Source organism: Arctopsyche grandis, chromosome 4 (genome assembly GCF_051622035.1).
Source record: "Arctopsyche grandis isolate Sample6627 chromosome 4, ASM5162203v2, whole genome shotgun sequence".
Classification (NCBI taxonomy): domain Eukaryota; kingdom Metazoa; phylum Arthropoda; class Insecta; order Trichoptera; family Hydropsychidae; genus Arctopsyche; species Arctopsyche grandis.
This window is the reverse complement of record NC_135358.1, coordinates 20,045,095-20,064,964: the sequence shown is the minus strand read 5'-3', so window position 1 is coordinate 20,064,964 and position 19,870 is coordinate 20,045,095. Positions and strand designations below refer to the sequence as shown.

The 19,870-nt window shown below is 31.4% G+C and overlaps 2 protein-coding genes across 8 annotated transcripts; one reads left to right on the top strand and one right to left on the bottom strand.

The window, feature by feature from the left end:
- Window positions 1–516: 516 nt before the first annotated feature.
- Ate1 (arginyltransferase 1) lies at window positions 517–6,816 on the top strand. Of its 7 annotated transcripts, none has more exons than XM_077428878.1 (9): window positions 517–730; window positions 3,539–3,665; window positions 3,739–3,854; window positions 3,999–4,085; window positions 4,148–4,207; window positions 4,338–4,528; window positions 5,414–5,569; window positions 5,670–5,842; window positions 5,935–6,800. In XM_077428878.1, exons 1-9 carry the CDS (start codon window positions 643–645, stop codon window positions 6,359–6,361), a joined length of 1,425 nt encoding a protein of 474 aa, XP_077285004.1. In that variant the 5' UTR covers window positions 517–642; the 3' UTR covers window positions 6,362–6,800. The 7 variants fall into 7 exon arrangements, with proteins under 7 accessions (XP_077285004.1, XP_077285005.1, XP_077285008.1 ...); XM_077428879.1 differs by lacking the exon at window positions 5,414–5,569 and adding an exon at window positions 5,117–5,278 and having other exon boundaries at window positions 534–730; window positions 4,175–4,207; XM_077428877.1 differs by lacking the exon at window positions 5,414–5,569 and adding an exon at window positions 5,117–5,278 and having other exon boundaries at window positions 538–730; window positions 5,935–6,816.
- On the bottom strand, window positions 6,814–13,571 carry LOC143910420 (sialin). Its single transcript, XM_077428876.1, has 8 exons — window positions 13,256–13,571; window positions 9,000–9,132; window positions 8,834–8,924; window positions 8,527–8,763; window positions 8,150–8,455; window positions 7,795–8,074; window positions 7,476–7,717; window positions 6,814–7,402 (listed from the first exon to the last, which is right to left on the bottom strand). Exons 1-8 carry the CDS (start codon window positions 13,290–13,292, stop codon window positions 7,169–7,171), a joined length of 1,560 nt encoding a protein of 519 aa, XP_077285002.1. The 5' UTR covers window positions 13,293–13,571; the 3' UTR covers window positions 6,814–7,168.
- Between the last annotated feature and the right edge of the window lie 6,299 nt (window positions 13,572–19,870).

The window sequence follows — 19,870 nt, the reverse complement described above, 5'->3', positions numbered from 1 at the left end:
ATGAATGCACATAAATATGTATATATGACAAACAGAAAGCGTTTAAATCTAGAAAAATTTAACAAGTAGGGAAAACATAGTCCAGTGAACTCTCCAATAACGCACTAAATCTGTTAGAAGTAAATAAGAAAGGAAAAGAAAAACAATGAAATCATAAGAAAACTTTATGCAGATATAACGTCCCATTTCATTTTAATTTTATTTTTCATGTAAATTACATCAATATAAACCAACTTAGTTCATTAAAAGAGGGTTTTTGATCATTAAAATTTGAAGTTTCAAAACTTTTACAAAAACAAAAACTTAAAACAAATAAAAATACAACAACTTTTTATGTTTTTTGTTCAGTATTAATCAGTACATTGTTTTGCCACCGATTGGTTTTGGTATATTATTTTAGTCAAAGTGGCCAATAACTATATATTGGAAAACAACTGTAGTGTTTCGCTTATACATAAAGTCTAAAAAATTAAAACACAAAATAAAATATTGGTTATGTTGGTAGTATAAGTAATTAGTGGTATGGCTACCATGACTGTCAGTGCAATTGACATTTGTGCAGTTGACGGTGGTGAGTCAGGAGGTAGTTGTCCTTGATTGAGTATATTCGGTGTTTCGGTGTTCAACGGCAGCAACAGAAAGATGTTCAGCTCATTGGTGTATCAATTCAGCACAGATCGCTGCAGCAGCTGTGGCTACTGTAAACAAAAATCATCCAGCCGCTCTCACGGTCACTATATTTTCGCAATCATTACTTTCGCATGCGTGCATTATCACACTATAATTATCCCCCCCCCCCCCTCACTCGTTCTCAATACACTTATACTCTTATATGAACTAAACTACATTATATTTGATATGTTCATTGTACTATTACATATTGGAGAACAAAAAAAAACATTCACCAAATTATATAAATCAATTTTTATATTATAGTCCAATATAATTTTAGAAACAAGTACTTATTTTATTGTAGTCGGTTGATTAAAAAAAATGAAAGCATATACAGTACACTCTCGATTATCCGGGCTAATGCTGGGGAGGAAAGCCACGGATAATTAAAAAATAACGGATAATCCGAATCATCAAATTTTGACTTCGTTTCGAATATAATATCATAATTTTAATACTCATTATTTATTAAGAAAAACGCTCATAGTTAAGCAGATAAGTGGCCGTTAGTAGTTAGTACTAGTGTTGTACCGTTTTATGACTAATGTAACTACTGGTATTTTCTCCACTTGTAGTGTCACTCTCATTTTTTTCCTCTTGAGAAACAAAAGAAACGATATCTGCATCATCCATGCGTTTAAAACCTGGATCACTTCAATCATGATTTAGCCACTCCTCGCTGTTTTCCTTATCCAAATATTTCAGATATATCATTTGCTTCATTCTCTTCAGAATTCACTAAATCTGTTTTCATGGCAGGGAGAATCTTTCTCCATGATCGTACAAGTGTTACTGGCTTTTCTTTTGACCAAGATATTTCAGAAGACTTTGACACCTTGGTCCATAGGCTGAATCAAAGATGGCACATTAGGAGACAAATTTTTTTTAACCATAAGCCCATCGTTTGTTTCCAATATGCTTTCGTTCGGATGAGAAGGGGCATTATCTAGTAACAATACTGCTTTCTGTGGCAATCCCTTATTTTTTTTTTAAATCTTGCACCTCTGGAACCCATTTCTTTTTGAACTGTAGGCGGGGTACTAATGTGTTGACCGTATCCCGGCCTAACGAAACACTGTTGTGCTAGTTTTATAAAGTTTTATTGTTTGCCTATGGTTGTACAAAGGTATGGTATTTGTGGGCAAAAGTATGTCGTTCAGCGGTCTCTGGATATGGTAGAGTGTCGCTGGCTCGGCATTCAGCTATGTTCAGAAGGTCTCTGGATGCGGCAGTGTGTTGCTGGCTCGGTGTTCGGCTATGTTCGGAAGGTCTCTGGATACGGCAGTGTGTTGCTGGCTCGTCCGGCTGGTTGATCTTCCAAGTCCGCGTAGTGTAGTGGTGGCTGGTCAGGAGCTGTATGTCGACTGGTCTGCTGCTGTGTGTCGACGCTTGCTGCTGTGGGTCGACTGGCGTTGTTTGGGTTGTACCTCCTTTTATAGTGTTTTTGGAATGCTTGGTGGAAGTGGTTATTGACGCGTACGAAAGGAATTTTGTTTTCGTCGAGGCGTCGAATTTTCTGGAATGCTTGATGGAAGTGGTTATTGACGCGTACGAGAGGAATTTTGTTTTCGTCGAGGCGTCGAATTTTCTGGAATGCTTGGCGCCTTTCCGCTCGATGTATTTTAATGGTGGCGGCGTGTTTCGACCGTTTTGGTTCCACTCGACTGGTAGGGGCGTTCCGCCTGAGTTTAATATAATGACTGCAGGTGCATGTCGTCTGGGTTTCGGGAATGTAGTTTGTTGTTGCGGAATATTCTCGAAGGTTTCGATGACGATGACGACGACGAGATTCCTACAGAACCAATCTTCAAAAATTTCCCTGTCCATTGATGCCCCTTTCTGACTAAAATAATCGACGGGAAGATTTTTCATTTCAGCTCTCTTAATAGATCGAGGTTTCTTTGCTTTCCCAATCATCAATTGTTTCATTTCATGTGTTCCTGATGCGTTTCCGCAACACGTGACAGTTATCCTTTCTTTGGACGATTTATGTCCAGGAGCGGACTTTTCTCTCATTGAAGCCAGCGTTTTTGTCGGCAAGCACTTCCAGTACAGGCCTGTTTCATCTGCATTACAGATTTGATTGGGTTGTAAATATTCTCGAAATTCGATGCAGAATTCATAAGCAATTGAAAATAATTAAACATACGTTTGTTACGAAAAAATCTGCTCTGAATACACGCACTTGTTATTTCTTCGCTGATCAAAAGCGACTGAAAGAATTAACGCAATAGTAAAAGACATTTAAAAAGGGAACGAAAAACATTTCTGTGTGACATCATTTGTTTCAAAATGTCTCAATCAATCGGTGCGTCTCATAATCCGGTCTCCGTGATGGGCCGGAATGTGAAATTACCGAAAACGCAAATATCGGAAGGCAAAGATCGAAAATCGAAAGATCTTAAGTCGAAAGACCAAAAAAAAGGGTGCATGGTAAACGGTACATACTCACTTAATTTGTGCGAGCAGGATACAACAGGAACAAGAGGAACCGGCTTTTCCTCCCGTATTCTGCGCGCGCACATTAATACGGGAGGAAAAGCCTGTTCCTCTTGTTCCTGTTGTATCCTGCTCGCGCAAATTAAGTGAGTATGTACGTGAGTATGTATCGTTTACCATGCACCCTTTTTTTTATCTTTCGACTTAAGATCTTTCGATTTTCGATCTTTGCCTTCCGATATTTGCGTTTTCGGTAATTTCACATTCCGGCCCGTGAGGTAGACCCCTCATAATCATATAAGAAAAAAATTAATTATTATTTTTCAAGCACGGATAATCGAGAGTATACTGTACATACATATTGATTTTATTTACTCCATTTACTCACTGTGTATAGAATTTATTATATGTTTTAATTAAATTCCAGGAATGATTGCACATATGCTAAGTGTCAACGATTATCAAGATTTAATTGATAGAGGATGGAGACGATCTGGGACATATTGTTACAAACCAATAATGGCGGAAACTTGCTGTCCATCCTACACCATAAGGTAATAACATCTGTAACAGTATCTTATGTTTCATTATTTATTACTGTAACTTACACGTGCGTTTTCATTTAAGATGTGACGCAGAGAATATCAAGTTGTCAAAATCTCAAAAGAAGATATTGAATAAATTCAATAAATTTTTGAACCATGAACAACCTCAGGATTCAATCGAAGATGATTGCGCGAATGGTAAAAAATATTAATTTTTTGCTATATTGTTTATTGAATTTTTCTTATTGATCTGGGACCCACCAGTTTATATGATCACAACCTGTCCCCGTCTACATTATATTGTATTCACTAACACGCAAATTGGTTTGAATGTGTTTTCAGAAAGTCCTTCCAAGTCTCAATCAAATCTACCAAAGTTAGCTAAGAATGAGATGAAAAAGGATACATCTAGCACTGATATCAATGAAGGTAAATATTTTAAATGTTTTGTATAATTTTGTGCTATAAATTTTTGTCATAATCGTTTTTAGCTCACACAAGTGATTCTATTAAAACAGGCAATGAAGAAAGTCGTACAGGAACAAAAAAAGGTAACTTATTCAGCACGAATCGATCTCAAACATATTAATATATAATAATTATATTTGTAAATGTACATACATATATTACATATTTATCTCACTAGTTTTGTCATTTTTTTTTATTTTATCACTTTTTTAGGAATTGGAGCTGACCCCAATCGAGCCCCTTGTAAAAAAGCCAAATTAATCAGATTAGAAAAAAAGCAAGCCAAAATTAAATCTAAAGATACGGCCAAGGTAGAATCTGGAAGTATAAAATCACAAAATTATGAAAAACAATTCGAAGATTATCTTACTGAACTGCCTGAAGATATTAGGAATAGATTACAAGTACGTTTTTTTAAAATTGGTTTAACTGATTTTCATCATCTGCTGCTAATGAAAAGCGTCTGTAATTATCCTCCTTATTTGTAATAAAGTTTAAAGATCCCTTTTAGCCATCTAAAAATATGATATAAAAAACATTAAACAGAAAGGTTTTTTTTTTATATAACTTTCATTCACTCAATTGGTTTTTTTCATTGTACATACATATATTTTGTATTTGAATTATTATTCTTGGAAAGCACTTCGGTTTCATTCTACCTTTCAAACAGTGGAATTTCTTAAATTTATATCTTTGAATGCGAAGTATTCCCGTGTATTAAGCGATTGATTGATTAATGTCTTATTTATCAAATACTGATTGAAATTTAACTCGATAATTATCCAATAAGTTCACTTTTATAGTACATAATTTGCATCATGACATCTAAACTTATTAGTTTTCTCAACAGTTTTAATTTTTAAACAGTGCACACATCAAAAGGTTATATCTATTTCATAGAAGTTTTTTTATCTTATTTAAAATAAATTATTCCTTGGTTGCGTAGTTAATATTTACCTAATTAATCAGCATAACATTATATATATTTTTAGATAAAATTAGTAAGAACGGCGCCTCCTAGTAACGAATGGAAAGCAACTGAAACAGTCAGTCATCAACTGTATCAAAGGTATCAAATGGTAATTCATGGAGATTCGGCACAAAAGTGCAACAAAGCCCAATTCGAACATTTTTTAGTTACTAGTCCCTTAAAGGTGACCTTAATTTCTAAACTTCAATTGATGATAACTCTTTGTGTGTGCACTGGTTTTATATTATAATATATTTAACTCATTGTAAAGTTTTTCGCATATACTATAAAACTTAGAAACATTTGATTATTTCGACAGATTAAACTCGTGCAAAATAACAGCGCTGAGTTTACACAGTCGTTTGATAAGTCGGCGGCACTGTATCGCCTCTATCAAATGTCTGTACATAATGATAAACCTGAGTCATGCGATCCCGAGAGTTTCAGTAACTTTTTAGTCGATACACCATTGCAGGTGAGCTAAAATTCCAATGCAACACAAAGGGTTGTTTGAATTGATAATTTGCGATTTACATTGAAAAGATGGTTTTTAATCTTTTTGTGATGAATTTCAGGCAGAGACTAGAAACTCTGTTGATTTCGGTTCGTTTCATCAACAATACTGGTTAGATGGCAATTTAATTGCAGTTGGAGTCATAGACATATTACCAAAATGTGTGTCTTCAGTATATTTCTTTTATGATCCATCATATGGAAATTTATCGTTGGGCACATACGGGGCAATACGGTATTTATACATTCAGATCATTAATTTATTTTAAAAACGTGTAATAATCTCAGTATAATATATATATATTTTTTTAATTTTTGTAAACATAGAGAAATTGGTTTCACAAGACAATTACAACAGAAATGTGCTGATATCAAATATTATTACATGGGATTCTATATACATTCATGCCCTAAGATGAGGTATAAAGGAAACTATTCACCATCATATCTTCTTTGTCCTGAAACTTTCGAATGGTTCCCTTTAAAAGATTGTGTTGGAAAATTGGACCGTGAAAAATATGCCAGATTGAATCCCAATTTAGATGCAATCGACACCAATGAATTTAAAGAAAACCAAGTGAACGAATTGGTTGTATTTTATCCACCAACTTCTATCTGCTTGGATTATAGTCGTCTGAAAAGTATGGTAAGTCGCTATGAACTTCAGGACGATATGTGCGAGGTCAACATGATTCAATACGGGAAACTTATCGGAAAAGAGTGCTCTCGACGTATTGTAATGTATTTTACATAATTTTGTATATTTTTGCTCTCTTGCATTTTTAATATATTATTTTATTTATTAAAAATCAGTATTTTCATCTTGTGATATTTAGCTAATTGAAATTCATATCTGAATAAAGTTTCAAATAAAACGTACAGTTCATATGTGTGTATATTATATGTTTTTGCTTAATTTTCGCGTTTCTATTAGATATATGTATTCAAATTAAATTACTCATAATATTATAGAAATATTTGAGTATACGAAGCATGTTTTCTTGATTGTTAATCAATTAGATTGTAGATGACATTTCTACCGCATGTATGTATGTATGTATGTATATTTTATGTCAGGAGTGTTTATGGATGATAAATTGACCGTATTTTTTTTAACAAAATGTAATATTTTTCTGTAATTATTCAATAAACAAAATAAATATATAATTCTTCTAATTGATTGATTCCCAATTAAAAAACATAAATTCTATCCAACATGTTTTATTTCAATAAATATTACAATAAATGCAAATTATTACACAAACGTCACACATCATTACACACATCTACATATGTACATATAAAACATTCAATCAAAATTCATAACTACTATCAACATATAAACTACAACAAAAATTATAAACCTATACCAGAGATGGAGAACCTTTCCGAAAATTCGAAATTTAGCTAGCAGTAGCAAAAAAATAAAAACCAGTCGTTGATATTTCACAAACTTAAGACTAAATATTTCAAAATCATTTGCATGCCGTCCGAATCGTATTATTTACCACTTGTATGGATAGGTTCGCCGCTTCTGGCGTGCATTAATATTAATCAGACTTTATTTGTTCTGTACTTTCCCATTTAGAACGGGACTTTCAGGCTTTGGTGTATATGAAGATGTTTCTTCGGTAGATTTTATTGCAGGTATAGGTGACGCATCATCGTCTGTGGGTTTCGCGACCATGTTCCATGATTGAGTCTCGCCCGTGCCGAAAATAATGAAAAATATCCCGGCAAGGAAATATGCCGCTGCACCAATCATGAAAATCGACCGCCATTCGTCCAATCCATTCTAAAGTTAAAATGAATAAAAATAAAAACAAAATTTCATTAGAAAGTTCAGTTATTTGTTTCCAGCCACTTACATGTTCTTTGGTGAAGTGGGCTGTGATGAGCGGTGTAATAAATCCGGTAGTTGTTCCGAGGAAATTAGCAAGACCGTAGAGTGTTCCGACAAAATTCGGGGCCAAATCTTGGTGATTTTGTAAATTTGTAACAGTGGCAGCGCCGTTAAAACCGAGTGACATTGTTATAATGGCAACGCTTAATATTTGATCGCAACCAACAAACGTTAAAACAATCAAAAACAAACCGGGAAGTAAATGTGCTGAAAATAATAATAAATGTTCTGAAAAAATACTATTTGATATAATATGTTTCTAGTAATTGGCATATGATACTTACAGATAACTACAAAAGATTTCCTTATAATTGTAACGGACACTTTTTCCTTCTTTCTAAATACATCACCAATAGATCCGAATACGAATCCCATAAACATGCGACTTATGTATGGTAAACCGGCTATCAATCCAGCTTTTGATATGTCAAAGCCCAAAACTTGCGATACAAATTTAGGTCCAGCCGTTAATAAGAAGTAAAGTCCCCAAAGATTACCATAGTGAAGTACAACAAAAGCCCAAAATGGCAATGACAGCAAAATACTTTTGAATGGTGGTATTGTCTAAAACATATTACATTCTTAATAATTTAATATCAATATTTAAATACCTGCCATACAAATCAGTCAAATATTTACCTTCTTTTTAGCCACCGTGTCACCAATACGTTCCATTATATACATTTTTTCTTTGGGATCTATTCTCGGATGTTCCTCTGGCGAATCACTCACAACGGCAAACCACATAATGCACCATACTAAAGTGATGATGCCAGGCACATAAAAAGCCCATTCCCAACCAAGACTAGAAATTAAAACACCGCACAAAGACCATGTGATCACTGTGCCAAATGTGCCTCCAAGCAAAGCCCCTATGAATTTTCCTTTCTCTTCAGGGGGTGCCCAGTTTGCCACCAGACAATGCAGACAAGGATAAAGAACACCCTAAAACAGAATACAATTATTTTTTGCCACTGTTAAACTAGACAGAAACGTGATATTCAAAATTAACGTACGCCTAATGCTCCGATGAGGAATCGGCAAGCAAGCATAACTTCAAACCCAAGACTTGCCGCCACAGGACTCGCCAGTGTAACGACTCCTGATAAGGCTACACTTACGCCAACAACGATCTTAGCTCCCCAAGCTTCAGCCATCCATCCGCCGAGTAATGACGTAGTTAAATATCCCCAAAAATATATACCTAAAATTATGCCTTGTTGAGCTGAAGTCCAGTGGTACTTGACTGTATTCTAATATCACAAAAAATATGTAAGAAGACTTAAAATTATAGATATATAATAATATAAAGTAAAATCTTACTTTATCGGATAAAATCACAGGTTTGATAGCAACGTGAACATGTTCTGTACTTAGGTTGTGTGGTATGTATTTGAAGCACTCAGTTTCAACACTAAAAATTAAATTAAATTTTAGGTAAATGAAGTCAATGGTGTTTTTATATGATATATTATGAGTATATTTATACCTTTTATTAGACGCTGATGCTTTAACTTCTACCATTTCTAATATATTGATACTCATATTGACTCTCATCATATAAGAAACCCAGCATGCTGTAAACAGCATAACTCCTATGTAGAATCTCGTTGGTACAATATCTAAAATTATTAATTTATACATATTTATCCATAGTGAAAAAATAATGTCACAATATTTGAAGTATTAGTAAATAAAAAAAGTGTCGCAATATTATAAAGGTTAAAATAAACTTGTGGAATTTATAAAATAATGGTTTTAAGATTTAATTAATAATAATAATAACTTTTATTCCAGACGATAGGGAGAATAATGCAATCCCTATCGACCATATAAATAATATATTAAAGACCTTTCACTTTAAGTTTATATAATTTATTTTTTTGTGAATGTATGTCACGAATATGACATTTTCTTTTATCAAAATTATAGTTATGACTGAAAAATATCATCATTGTGCAATATGTACAATAGCTAGTTATAATTATAAGCCATTACAAACAATACGGTTACTCAACGAGTTGCGCGACAAAGAAAGCGTTTTACATTTGCATTCTACAAATGCTCGTTTCACTCAAGGTGAATTTCACTAGTTCTACTCTTAGCAACATCTCTATGACAAAAATCAACAATAGAATTAGTATATAATATATGTATAATGCAATTTGTCACATTCAATATGCGAATAGCGTGTTCCTATTTGTAATAGGTTTTCATTTGTAATTTTTGGTCACCCTGAAGGCCAGTTATGATCTACATATGTATGTACTTACTGTGGAGCTTGAAGGCTCTTTATCTGTCCATCTTCTAATAAAAGTAATGCATGCATACATACACAGTTTTGCCTATCTGATAGTCACTTGGTAATTGATATAACCATATATATAAAACAAAAATAATGATGTCTAAACATTTTGATGGATTCAAAATTAGAATTATATAGTATACATATTATTTTCATTATAGGTACATATACCTAATTATAACATATTGCATTTTCAATGAAAGCGTTCACATTATGAGTAAAATTATGATGAACAAATAATGCAATTGTTAATATTGATTCAGTAGTATTGTTTGTAGTGGTCATTCAAAGTGCGTAAGTGAAATTTTGAATTTATTGGTATTACATAAATATATTGCTGTATGATTTGGCAGCAAGTGCATAAAAAAATGTTATTTTATTATAAAAAACTACGAAAATGAAATACCCATTGAATTGACAAATACTTACATTTCGACAAAATTTCTACATCTTGAGAGGAATTTCACAGTTGATTTTAATACACTTGAAACTTAAAAAAAAGCACTGGACCTTATGACGAGTTTGAAAATGAGTTAATTAAATTTACATTAATCAAATTAAATTTGCAAACATACATACATACATAGCTTTCAAGAATTATTATTAGTATGATATGTACTTCTGATTTTGCAAATTAAAAAGCAAATTTTGACGCAATGGCGCTAAATTTCAATTAACACTCGACAAGGTTTGACAATTGGAAAGTTTTCCGCAAAATTGCAATGTCAAACGCGAAATGAGAAATTTACCGACGAATCGAATCACAACGGACCATAATGGATGCTATTTCATAGTCTATACATGTACTGCTTAGTTAGATCGAGACGACTTTGATAATAATTGCACACTTGCAAATTTTACTTTCTCGTTCGTTCCATGCAAAAATGACAATCTCTCGTACATATAATGAAAGGCGAACGTTACACCATTCTTTAATATTAAAATAACGACTGTTTTGAAATAGATATATAACTTTAAAAATACAAAGCGATGTAACAAAAAATACATTAGTATACATAGTCTACGAATAAATAGAGATGGCAGATGATTTTTCATATTTCTGCATTTTTTGTAGATAGTATTTTGTAAAATTAAAATTTAAAAATTCCATAATCAGCCTAATGTATGTACGTACATAAAGTTTACATTAAAAATGAATTAATAAATATAATCAGGTGTTTGGGGTGACTATGTTTGTTCAAGCGTTATTCAAACGGCCTCTAAATTTCAAGAAAAGGCTCCCAAATAGTACCTTTTTAAATAAAGATTGACGACCGGTAAAAATACACAATTAACACCTTTATCATTTACCAAGGATAAAGGTGATTAACACATTTATCATTTAAAAAAGAACACCAAGGAGAACAACAATTAAAACAGTCTATAAGTAAATATTTATCGACTGTTTCTCTGCTTTGCTGCAATTAAAAATGTGATAAAAATGTGATCTATGTAAGTACATATGTATGTATGTACATATATGCTTTATGTAAATAAAATTAAGTGGTTGGAATTCGTACTGTTCGTCTATATATAATTTAATTAAGAACGCCCGGTTTCGCCTAGGTATTCACTGAGTAGATGACATTATAATCGTTTTAATTTTATGTAAATAATTAAAAAGCACTTAAGTGAAAGTGCAGGACATAAACAGAATTGTGATTCAGCCGTGATTGTTTTTACAATTAGTATTAATTACATATTAACTAGGGTAAAAATATTAATGGTATTCTTGAAAGTTATTAATATAGGTAATTGTGCGCGTCATTGTAAAATTAAATATCAATCAATTCGACCACATAATGTGTTTTGGAAACAATAATATGAATAATTCAAAGTTTAGGAAAGTCGAATCGTTCGTTTGAATGACAATTAAAATAAAAATGAAAATAATATTATTTTATAAGTAATAATGTGAAGTACTTGCGTTTTTAAATTGATCGAAAATAAGGTCAAATGTAACATAAATTGTAAAGTTCTGATAAATTTATTGACCTCAACATTTCAAGGAACTTCGAGGTCTCTTACTACGAAACGTGCTGAAATTTTTAACTAATTGGCAGCATTATTCAAACTATTCATATCTTCGCATAGTAGATATGAAGGTAAATATGTATTTTTAAGGTATGTGCGTGTGTGTAAACCAAGTGGAACAAATTTGAAAATTTTTCAAAAGAATTTTAAATATGAAAATATGTATGTATACATATGTACATATGTAAATTTATTTGTCATAGGCAAATATGTATGTGTGTGGGTACATATGTATGTATGTCCTAATTATTTAAACAAACTAAATTCCTGATTTTAAACCTTATTAATACTAGATTGGCAAGAAATACCACGAGAAATATGCATACATACATACATATATACACTTATATTATATATGTACATGTATATATATTTTAGGCACTTTTTATAATAGATGGTTTTCATTAATTTATTTTATATTTTATTAAAAGATTTTTAAATATTATTTTGTAAAAAAAAGCAAAATTTTTCGTTTGGAAATATATAAAACACTCAAATTATATTTTAGGTGTTCTGTACTAATGAACATATGGGATAAAAATAAACGAATAAAATTTATAGCTGTCTCATATAAGTATAGGTATAATATATTTTGTGTAATAAAAGAAAAATAATTTTATGATTCAGTCAATCGAATAAAAAAATCTCAGTTAAACTAAAACCACTTATTTTTGACCAATATTCATATATCGTTGGTTATAAATTCTTCTTTTTAGAATAAAATTCTATATTTTTGCATATTCACTTTTTTTGTCTCAATTAAACCAATAAGTGATGGTTTAAAAATATGTTGGAATTTCAAAGTGTGTTACAAACCTGTTTTAACAAATAACTAAACATCCAATGGTTTACTGATATTATGTTTAAACATATACATACATACATATGTAAATAGAATATTATTTTAGATTTTCATTTTATCATTTTAATAGAATATAATAGTAGATTTTCAGAATAGAATAAATATTAATTCATACTACTATCAAAACCAAAAAAAAAAAAATGCATATACATAGTATAAATAAGCGGCTAAAATTTGTTACATTTAGTGTTCTCTTTTACGTTCATATTTACATACGTGTATGTATATATGTAAAATATCTCTAAAGATAGTATTATTTGCACATCTTTCTACTAATCAAAATATTACGAAGTTAAGTATAATTGTGATTAAATATTTACTGAATTATTTATATTTAGATATAAAGGAACTTTTTTACGTCTTCATATCAATTAATTAAATATCTCAAATATGTATTATTTATATAGGTTTGGAAAAATAAATTAAATGGTCGTTTCCTTAGGTAAATCCAATTACTTTCGGCTTATTCATACAAATTTTCGACCAAAAAAATATTCCCCGCACTTAAAAATGATATAAAAATGAAAAATTAGCGGATACTTACTTGTGCCTTTGGCCCATATTGGAAAAGCGAGTTTCATTTTCTTTTAGCTACACGGAAAAAACACTCTCGGAATAGTCGCACAAACAGCAATAGTTATCACAGTTCCATATCACACGAGATTATTACAGTTAGGCGGAACGTTCCACACTGATCTAAATATTATAATATATTTGGCGTAAGTTACGCTAGTCGCGATCCCCCCTCGATTATTTGCAACAAAATTGCGGAAAAACTTGTGGAGCGACAATTTCACCGGTCGCACTTTTGAAACTGGCGCCACGAGACGAAGTAGTCATGTATATATATGAGAACGTTTTCGAAATAATAAAAACACCTTTATTTCCGAGGCTAATTTGCAATACAGGGGTTCTCAACCGGCGAAACTGTAAATTATACATCCTCGAGGATTTCCTTGTCGCAATGAACCCAAATTTAACTTGTCCAATGTTAAGTTCGCCGAATTATACTTGCATGGATTTCAAGGAAAACAATAGGAAGTTGTATGAGAATTGACTTTCTGATCTACCGGAAAACAATTTTATTGCACACTATACATTTCTATTAGAATTTCAGGCACGCTTTTCGAGAAGATTATTTTGGTTATTAAAAGCATGTCATTGACTCGAAATTTGACCATTTAATGATCGGTAAAGGTCACTCCTTCACCTTATTATATCACCTTACATAAAATGATATTGCATGTGGTGGGCGAAGAGTGCAAGGTTTTTGTAGAATTTGATTTTAAGACGGGATAAATTAAAAAAAATCCGGCTTGTCACTCCATTTTGAAACAATTGTATATAGTATATCATATGTATTGTTCTGTAATTTCATGTTCTGTTTGAAACATTGTATCAGATAAAATAAAGACATTATTGACGTAAATTTCAATTGAAAAATTTTCATCTCACTTTTTTTCGGCAAAATCTTGTAAGAGTTCAAAATCTCGTGTGCGTTACAGTTTTTACATTTCAAATTCAACCTTTTGCAAATGAAAAGGGGTTTTTGCTATTTTGAAAGGAAAAATTAATTACGAGGTTTGCATCATTGCATCATTTATCAAGAAGCGCTTTCTGCGCAGACATTTTCAGAAGAAATGGAATTGACGATTAAGATTATCAACTCCATTATAGCTAATGCTCTTAATCATCGCCAATTTAAAGAATGAGTGAGATCTTCTGCTGCATAAAAAGGTAGGTTGATTATAAAGATAAACTTCGCTTCCTTATTAACAGAAATGAAAACGTTTCTCCCTGAGAAGGGTGTTCACTGTCCAGAACTAATGAAGAATCAGTGGATCCGAAAATTGTATTTAATGGTAGACGTTACGTCTCATCTAAATCAGCTTAATCGTAAACTGCATGGGACAGGAAACACAATTTTTTCGATATTAGAAGAAGTTATTTCATTCCATTCACTTTCCGAGCCTACTGAAACATCGCCAAGAAAATAATTCTGATATTAACATTTGCTATTTCAAAACAACAATTTGAAATAGCAAATATTGAGGGGCACTTTTCTGTTAGCCTCTGTTAAAAAACCTCTTAATGCAACTGTAATATAATTATTTTTTTTTCCTTTTAATGTTGATATTGGCAACTTTGAAATGAATTTGCTCGATTTAAAAAACAAAGAATTATGGAGCTGTAAATTTGAACGTCTTTGTGTTGATATGGAAATATTGGAGAAAAACAAATATGAACTTAATTTACAGCACAAGTTGTCTGCTTTGAAAGACCTGGAGAAGGAAGACATGATGCAATTCTTTCCTTTTTGGTTTTACATATTCATGCGAACAATTTTTAAGCATGAACCATATCAAAAGTAAACTGAGAAGTCGTCTTATTGATGAAAATCTGGAATCGTGCCTAAAATTAAAAACAAAATATAAACCTGACTTACCACAAATTTCCAAGGAGATGCAAGGCCATTGTTCACATTAAGTATAATATCCATCCAGGTATCCATAAAATTGAATCATTAATTGTAATGATTCAATTTTATGGATACCTTACTTAGAATTTAATTTTTATTAAGCCGAAGCCGACATGCGTTGCAATGCCACAATAACGCATGCAATTCCCGATCCCGTTCCCGTTTTTGGGCGACATATTTTTATAGAAACCATCGCAGGCATGCACACAATAACTCATGTAAGTTTCATCGCAATCGGTTGAATGGTATAGGAACGCATACGTGACAGACAGACAAATATTGATTTATACATATATATACATACTATCAAGCAATTAACTTTCTATTTTGTGTGTGATCAGTGTAATGTTATCTGCTAATCCTATATATTTTTAACAGATTTTGGAATCATTTTTGCACCTTTTTTCACATGAATCGCATATAATTTCACAGTGTTTCAAAATCCTAAAAATAATAAAGATTATTATTAAGTATGATATCGAGTTTTATTCACTGTTCCAATAGTTAAATTAAGGCTTAAAATTTTAATTTTAATAAACAGTATACCTACCTATGTATGTATATAGTTTAAGTTAAATAAATTTGGCTCTTAAAAGAAATCTCAATCGTTGTAATGTTGAAATTTGGCTCTGTTGACTAATAAGTTTGCCGACCACTGGTATATACCGTCGCAACGGAGCTAGATTTTGATTGGGAAAAAATGTAAAAATAATACAATCTTTAGATATACAGAAGTATGTATATGTATGTGTTGACTCCGATTCCTTCATGAACTAGATAGTTTGTTCATACACGAACTATTGGTTTTAGTTTAAGAGTCAAAACCTACATATCTTCAAAAAGACTCCCCAGGTGTCGCATAATACTGGCTGTAAACTTAACTTTAGCTTAAAATGTGAATTCGCCAAGTATTTAAAGGGGGAATCCTATGGAAACTACATTAAAACGTTGCTATAATTCCCGTTTCACTTTTTTTTTTAAATATTGCAACCCATGGTAAGCATTCATAGTTTGTCTATGAATAAACTAGTTCGTTTTTAATTTATTCTGTAACACTTGGACATATTCATATTTCCAGTGGTGTCACCCTAATGGTTTCCATGGGCTTTCGAAAACCCGTTGTTAAAAATTAAAAGTTTCTGGAAACCCGCTATTTAATCTAAAAAATCATATAATTTTAGTTAAAAATTATACAAATCTTGAAAATTAAATGAACTTTCATGTAATAGTGCCTTGGACGGAAAAAAAATGTATATATATTAAAATATTTTCAAAATAAAATTTTTGAAAAACAAATTGGAGATCCGTTGTTCCAAAATTGGGGTGACACCACTGCATATTTCTATGTACTATGTATATACCTATACATATAGTACCCATAAATACGAATGTGAGATAAAGGAGAACGCAACAAGTTTTAACCGCTTATTACTTTTGTTGCCTAATTTTGTACATTTGGGAGATGGAAGTAAATTGAGATTTAGGAACGAAAGAAAGTACACATTTCAAATAAAGATCACTACAATTTTAATCAAAGTATGTAAAGTCACTCCACAGTAAAACGCTGACTAACAAGACAAGTAGGTATTGATAGAGAACTACATATAACAAAAAATCAACTGGATACTGAGTACACGTAAATTACTTCCGTTGCTCGGTTTTGTAGTGCATACATACATACATACATTACTTTTTAGACATCTATTACGATTTTTGAAAAATAAATTATAATCGTATTATAATTTCCTAGTAGTCTTAATTTATTTATTTTACTTTTAGCATGTTGAAGTTCTGTTTTTTGTCACGCCATGATCGATTTAAAATGATATCAAAAAAAATATACGTAACGTAACTTCTATACCCATAATATTTCTTATCGCCAATAACAATAAATATATGCACATGTACATGTACGTGTACATACATATATAAATATGTACCTATACATACGATAATTCGTTAAAATCAAAAACTAACCTAACGTATCATATTTTCTTGAAAGCACTTTAATTCTCAAAACCTCAAATTATTCTAATTTTACAGCTTATTTCAAGAATTTGACGCAATTTGAAATTTAATACACGTATCAAGTGATTGAATTAGCACACCACTGACCGGTATATTGAGAGTAAATCGTGACCCCAAGATTAATATGATATGTATATCCGGATTTGAACGAGCAAAACATTTTCGAATTTTCCACTACATGTTTGAATCACTATTTAACACCAATTCCATTAAGATTGGAGAAGCAAAGCAAGTATTGTTCTGACGTCACAAATACATTTGTATTATATACATATACACATATATTCCCAAGGAATTAACAACAACGTCATGTAAATATTCAAATTGCATTTACTATTAGTAAAAACGCAAGCAAGTACATACATACATACATGTACATATGTATATACATAGTGTACGTAATTATTACTCCCATTCTTATTAAGTAGACCTTGTCAGCAATAATGCACATCGGATTACTTTACTTAAATGGTATTCGCAAGTGAAAGTCTAACATAATTTTCTACGTCTATTTTTAGCTCGTCCGTAAACGATAAATTAAATTGTTAACTCTTGAATAACAGGAAAATATATGCGGTCTATACTACATTAAATTGTTCTGTCAAATTCACCGATTGAAAATGACCAACTGTTTCACTCAATTCATGAAATTGCTCATTCCATGAATGTGTTAAAAATGATAAATTCATGAACGGGTGTAACATACATACATACAAACATATGTAGATAAATATGTATTTATAGTCTTACTTCAAGGCAAATTTTCATCAGACTTTTGTACTTGGATATCTTTTTGTTAAATATTAACCTTGTACCACCATAAACAAAGGTATTTTGTCGATCATCTTTTTTGAGCTCGTTTTATCAGTCGAAGCTTTTAGGTAGTTTGCCTCGGTGGTGCGTAGAAGGACTTTTGAAACATTCGAAATTTGAAGTCACAATTCGATGAACGTAATGTATGTATGTACATATGTATGTAAATACATACAATTTAAATTGAGAATATGAACTATAGTCGGATTGAATATTTATAAAAAAAAAAAAAAAAAATATATATATATATATATATATATATATATATATATATATATATATATATATATATATATATATATATATATATAATATAATCTAAAAACACGAAGAAATATCGAAGAAATGATCGTCCGGGAAAAAAAGTGCACGTTTGACAATTTCTAAGTGTACTGGTAGAGCTATTGCATACCAGTAGAAAAGTAGTGGGTTCATGTTCCGGCTAAATATGCTGCTGGCGAGACCGTCTCCTGTTAGAATTTTACGATTTTTCTAGATCAATTTTTGTTATTTTGGCTATCTTACAAAAATGCTACGTATATAATGTATTTCTCGCAAATCTGCTGTGTATCAAAAAAATTGTTGACTGTTCATAGATGTCTCTATTGTATTCTGTGGTGTTGTGTTTGAAAAATTGTTAGTACTGTTGCGTGGACGTGAAGAGGGGGGCATCCAGAATCGGAGAGAAAGACGCAAGAGCGTTGTAGAAGGTGTTTATTCGTGTGCTCTCGTCGGCGCTCTAGGTCGGAATGCTTTCCAAGCCGAGAGCGCCCCATATTTATACCCGTTGGGTGCAACACACATACATACATACACATGTAAACTATTGGTCGATGAGTGGGGCGATCCCATTGGCCGTTACATACGGCTTATTCATTCGGCGAGGACATTTTGGCGCGAACGAGAGATCAGGTGATTACCGCTCGTAAGCCATCGGTCCACGAGCGCCACCCACCTAATCTCTACGTTACAGTACTTTTATTTTTACATACATACATACACGTGTACATATGTCCAAAAATAATCTAACCATATGTACACGTGTATGTATGCATATATGGGGTAATTCCTGTCATGGCACATATGATGTATATATGAATTTAGTAAAATAAAATAAAATTTCAGAATTTTGTATCATGAAAAATTCGATTTATCAATTTTTCAAATAAATAGTTTTGGATTTGCGTTACTGGGTATATAAAGATGAGACAAATATATTTAATTTTTTTTTAAATTTAAATATAAGGTTTTTTTTTTGCCTGTTTTGCACACGTATTGATATTACAAAATGAGATATAACTATCGATTTTCGTGCTTTATATATCGGAAAGAAGAAGAAAAACGCTCACGTACTTACATTACAAGTATGATTATAATGCATTAATATTTAGACAAAAATATTTTAAATTCCTTCAATATAAATTACAGTGCAATGTAGACATTCGTATATGTCAATGCATTTTCATTTAATTAAATATGTCTCAAACGTAAAATATTGTATAATATGCAGGCTGTGTAAATAGTGGAAGTCGTTAAAGGAATAAGTTCTAAAATACAAACGTACAACATGTACAAATGTTATTAAAATAATGGATGTACATTTAGCAAAATGACTGGAAAATGTGAAAGTTGTGCTATTACAGAATTTAATTTTATAAATAGTATATTTATACATACATACATAAAAATAGAAACGAGTCGCATAAATTTCTTAAAGTGGATTTTTTGGCAATTCGTTGAATTGAATATTATTTACATACATATATGCATATATATGTAATGTGCAATCTTTTGTTTTTTGATTTTTAAATGCTTTTTATTATTACTAAATTATGTTCA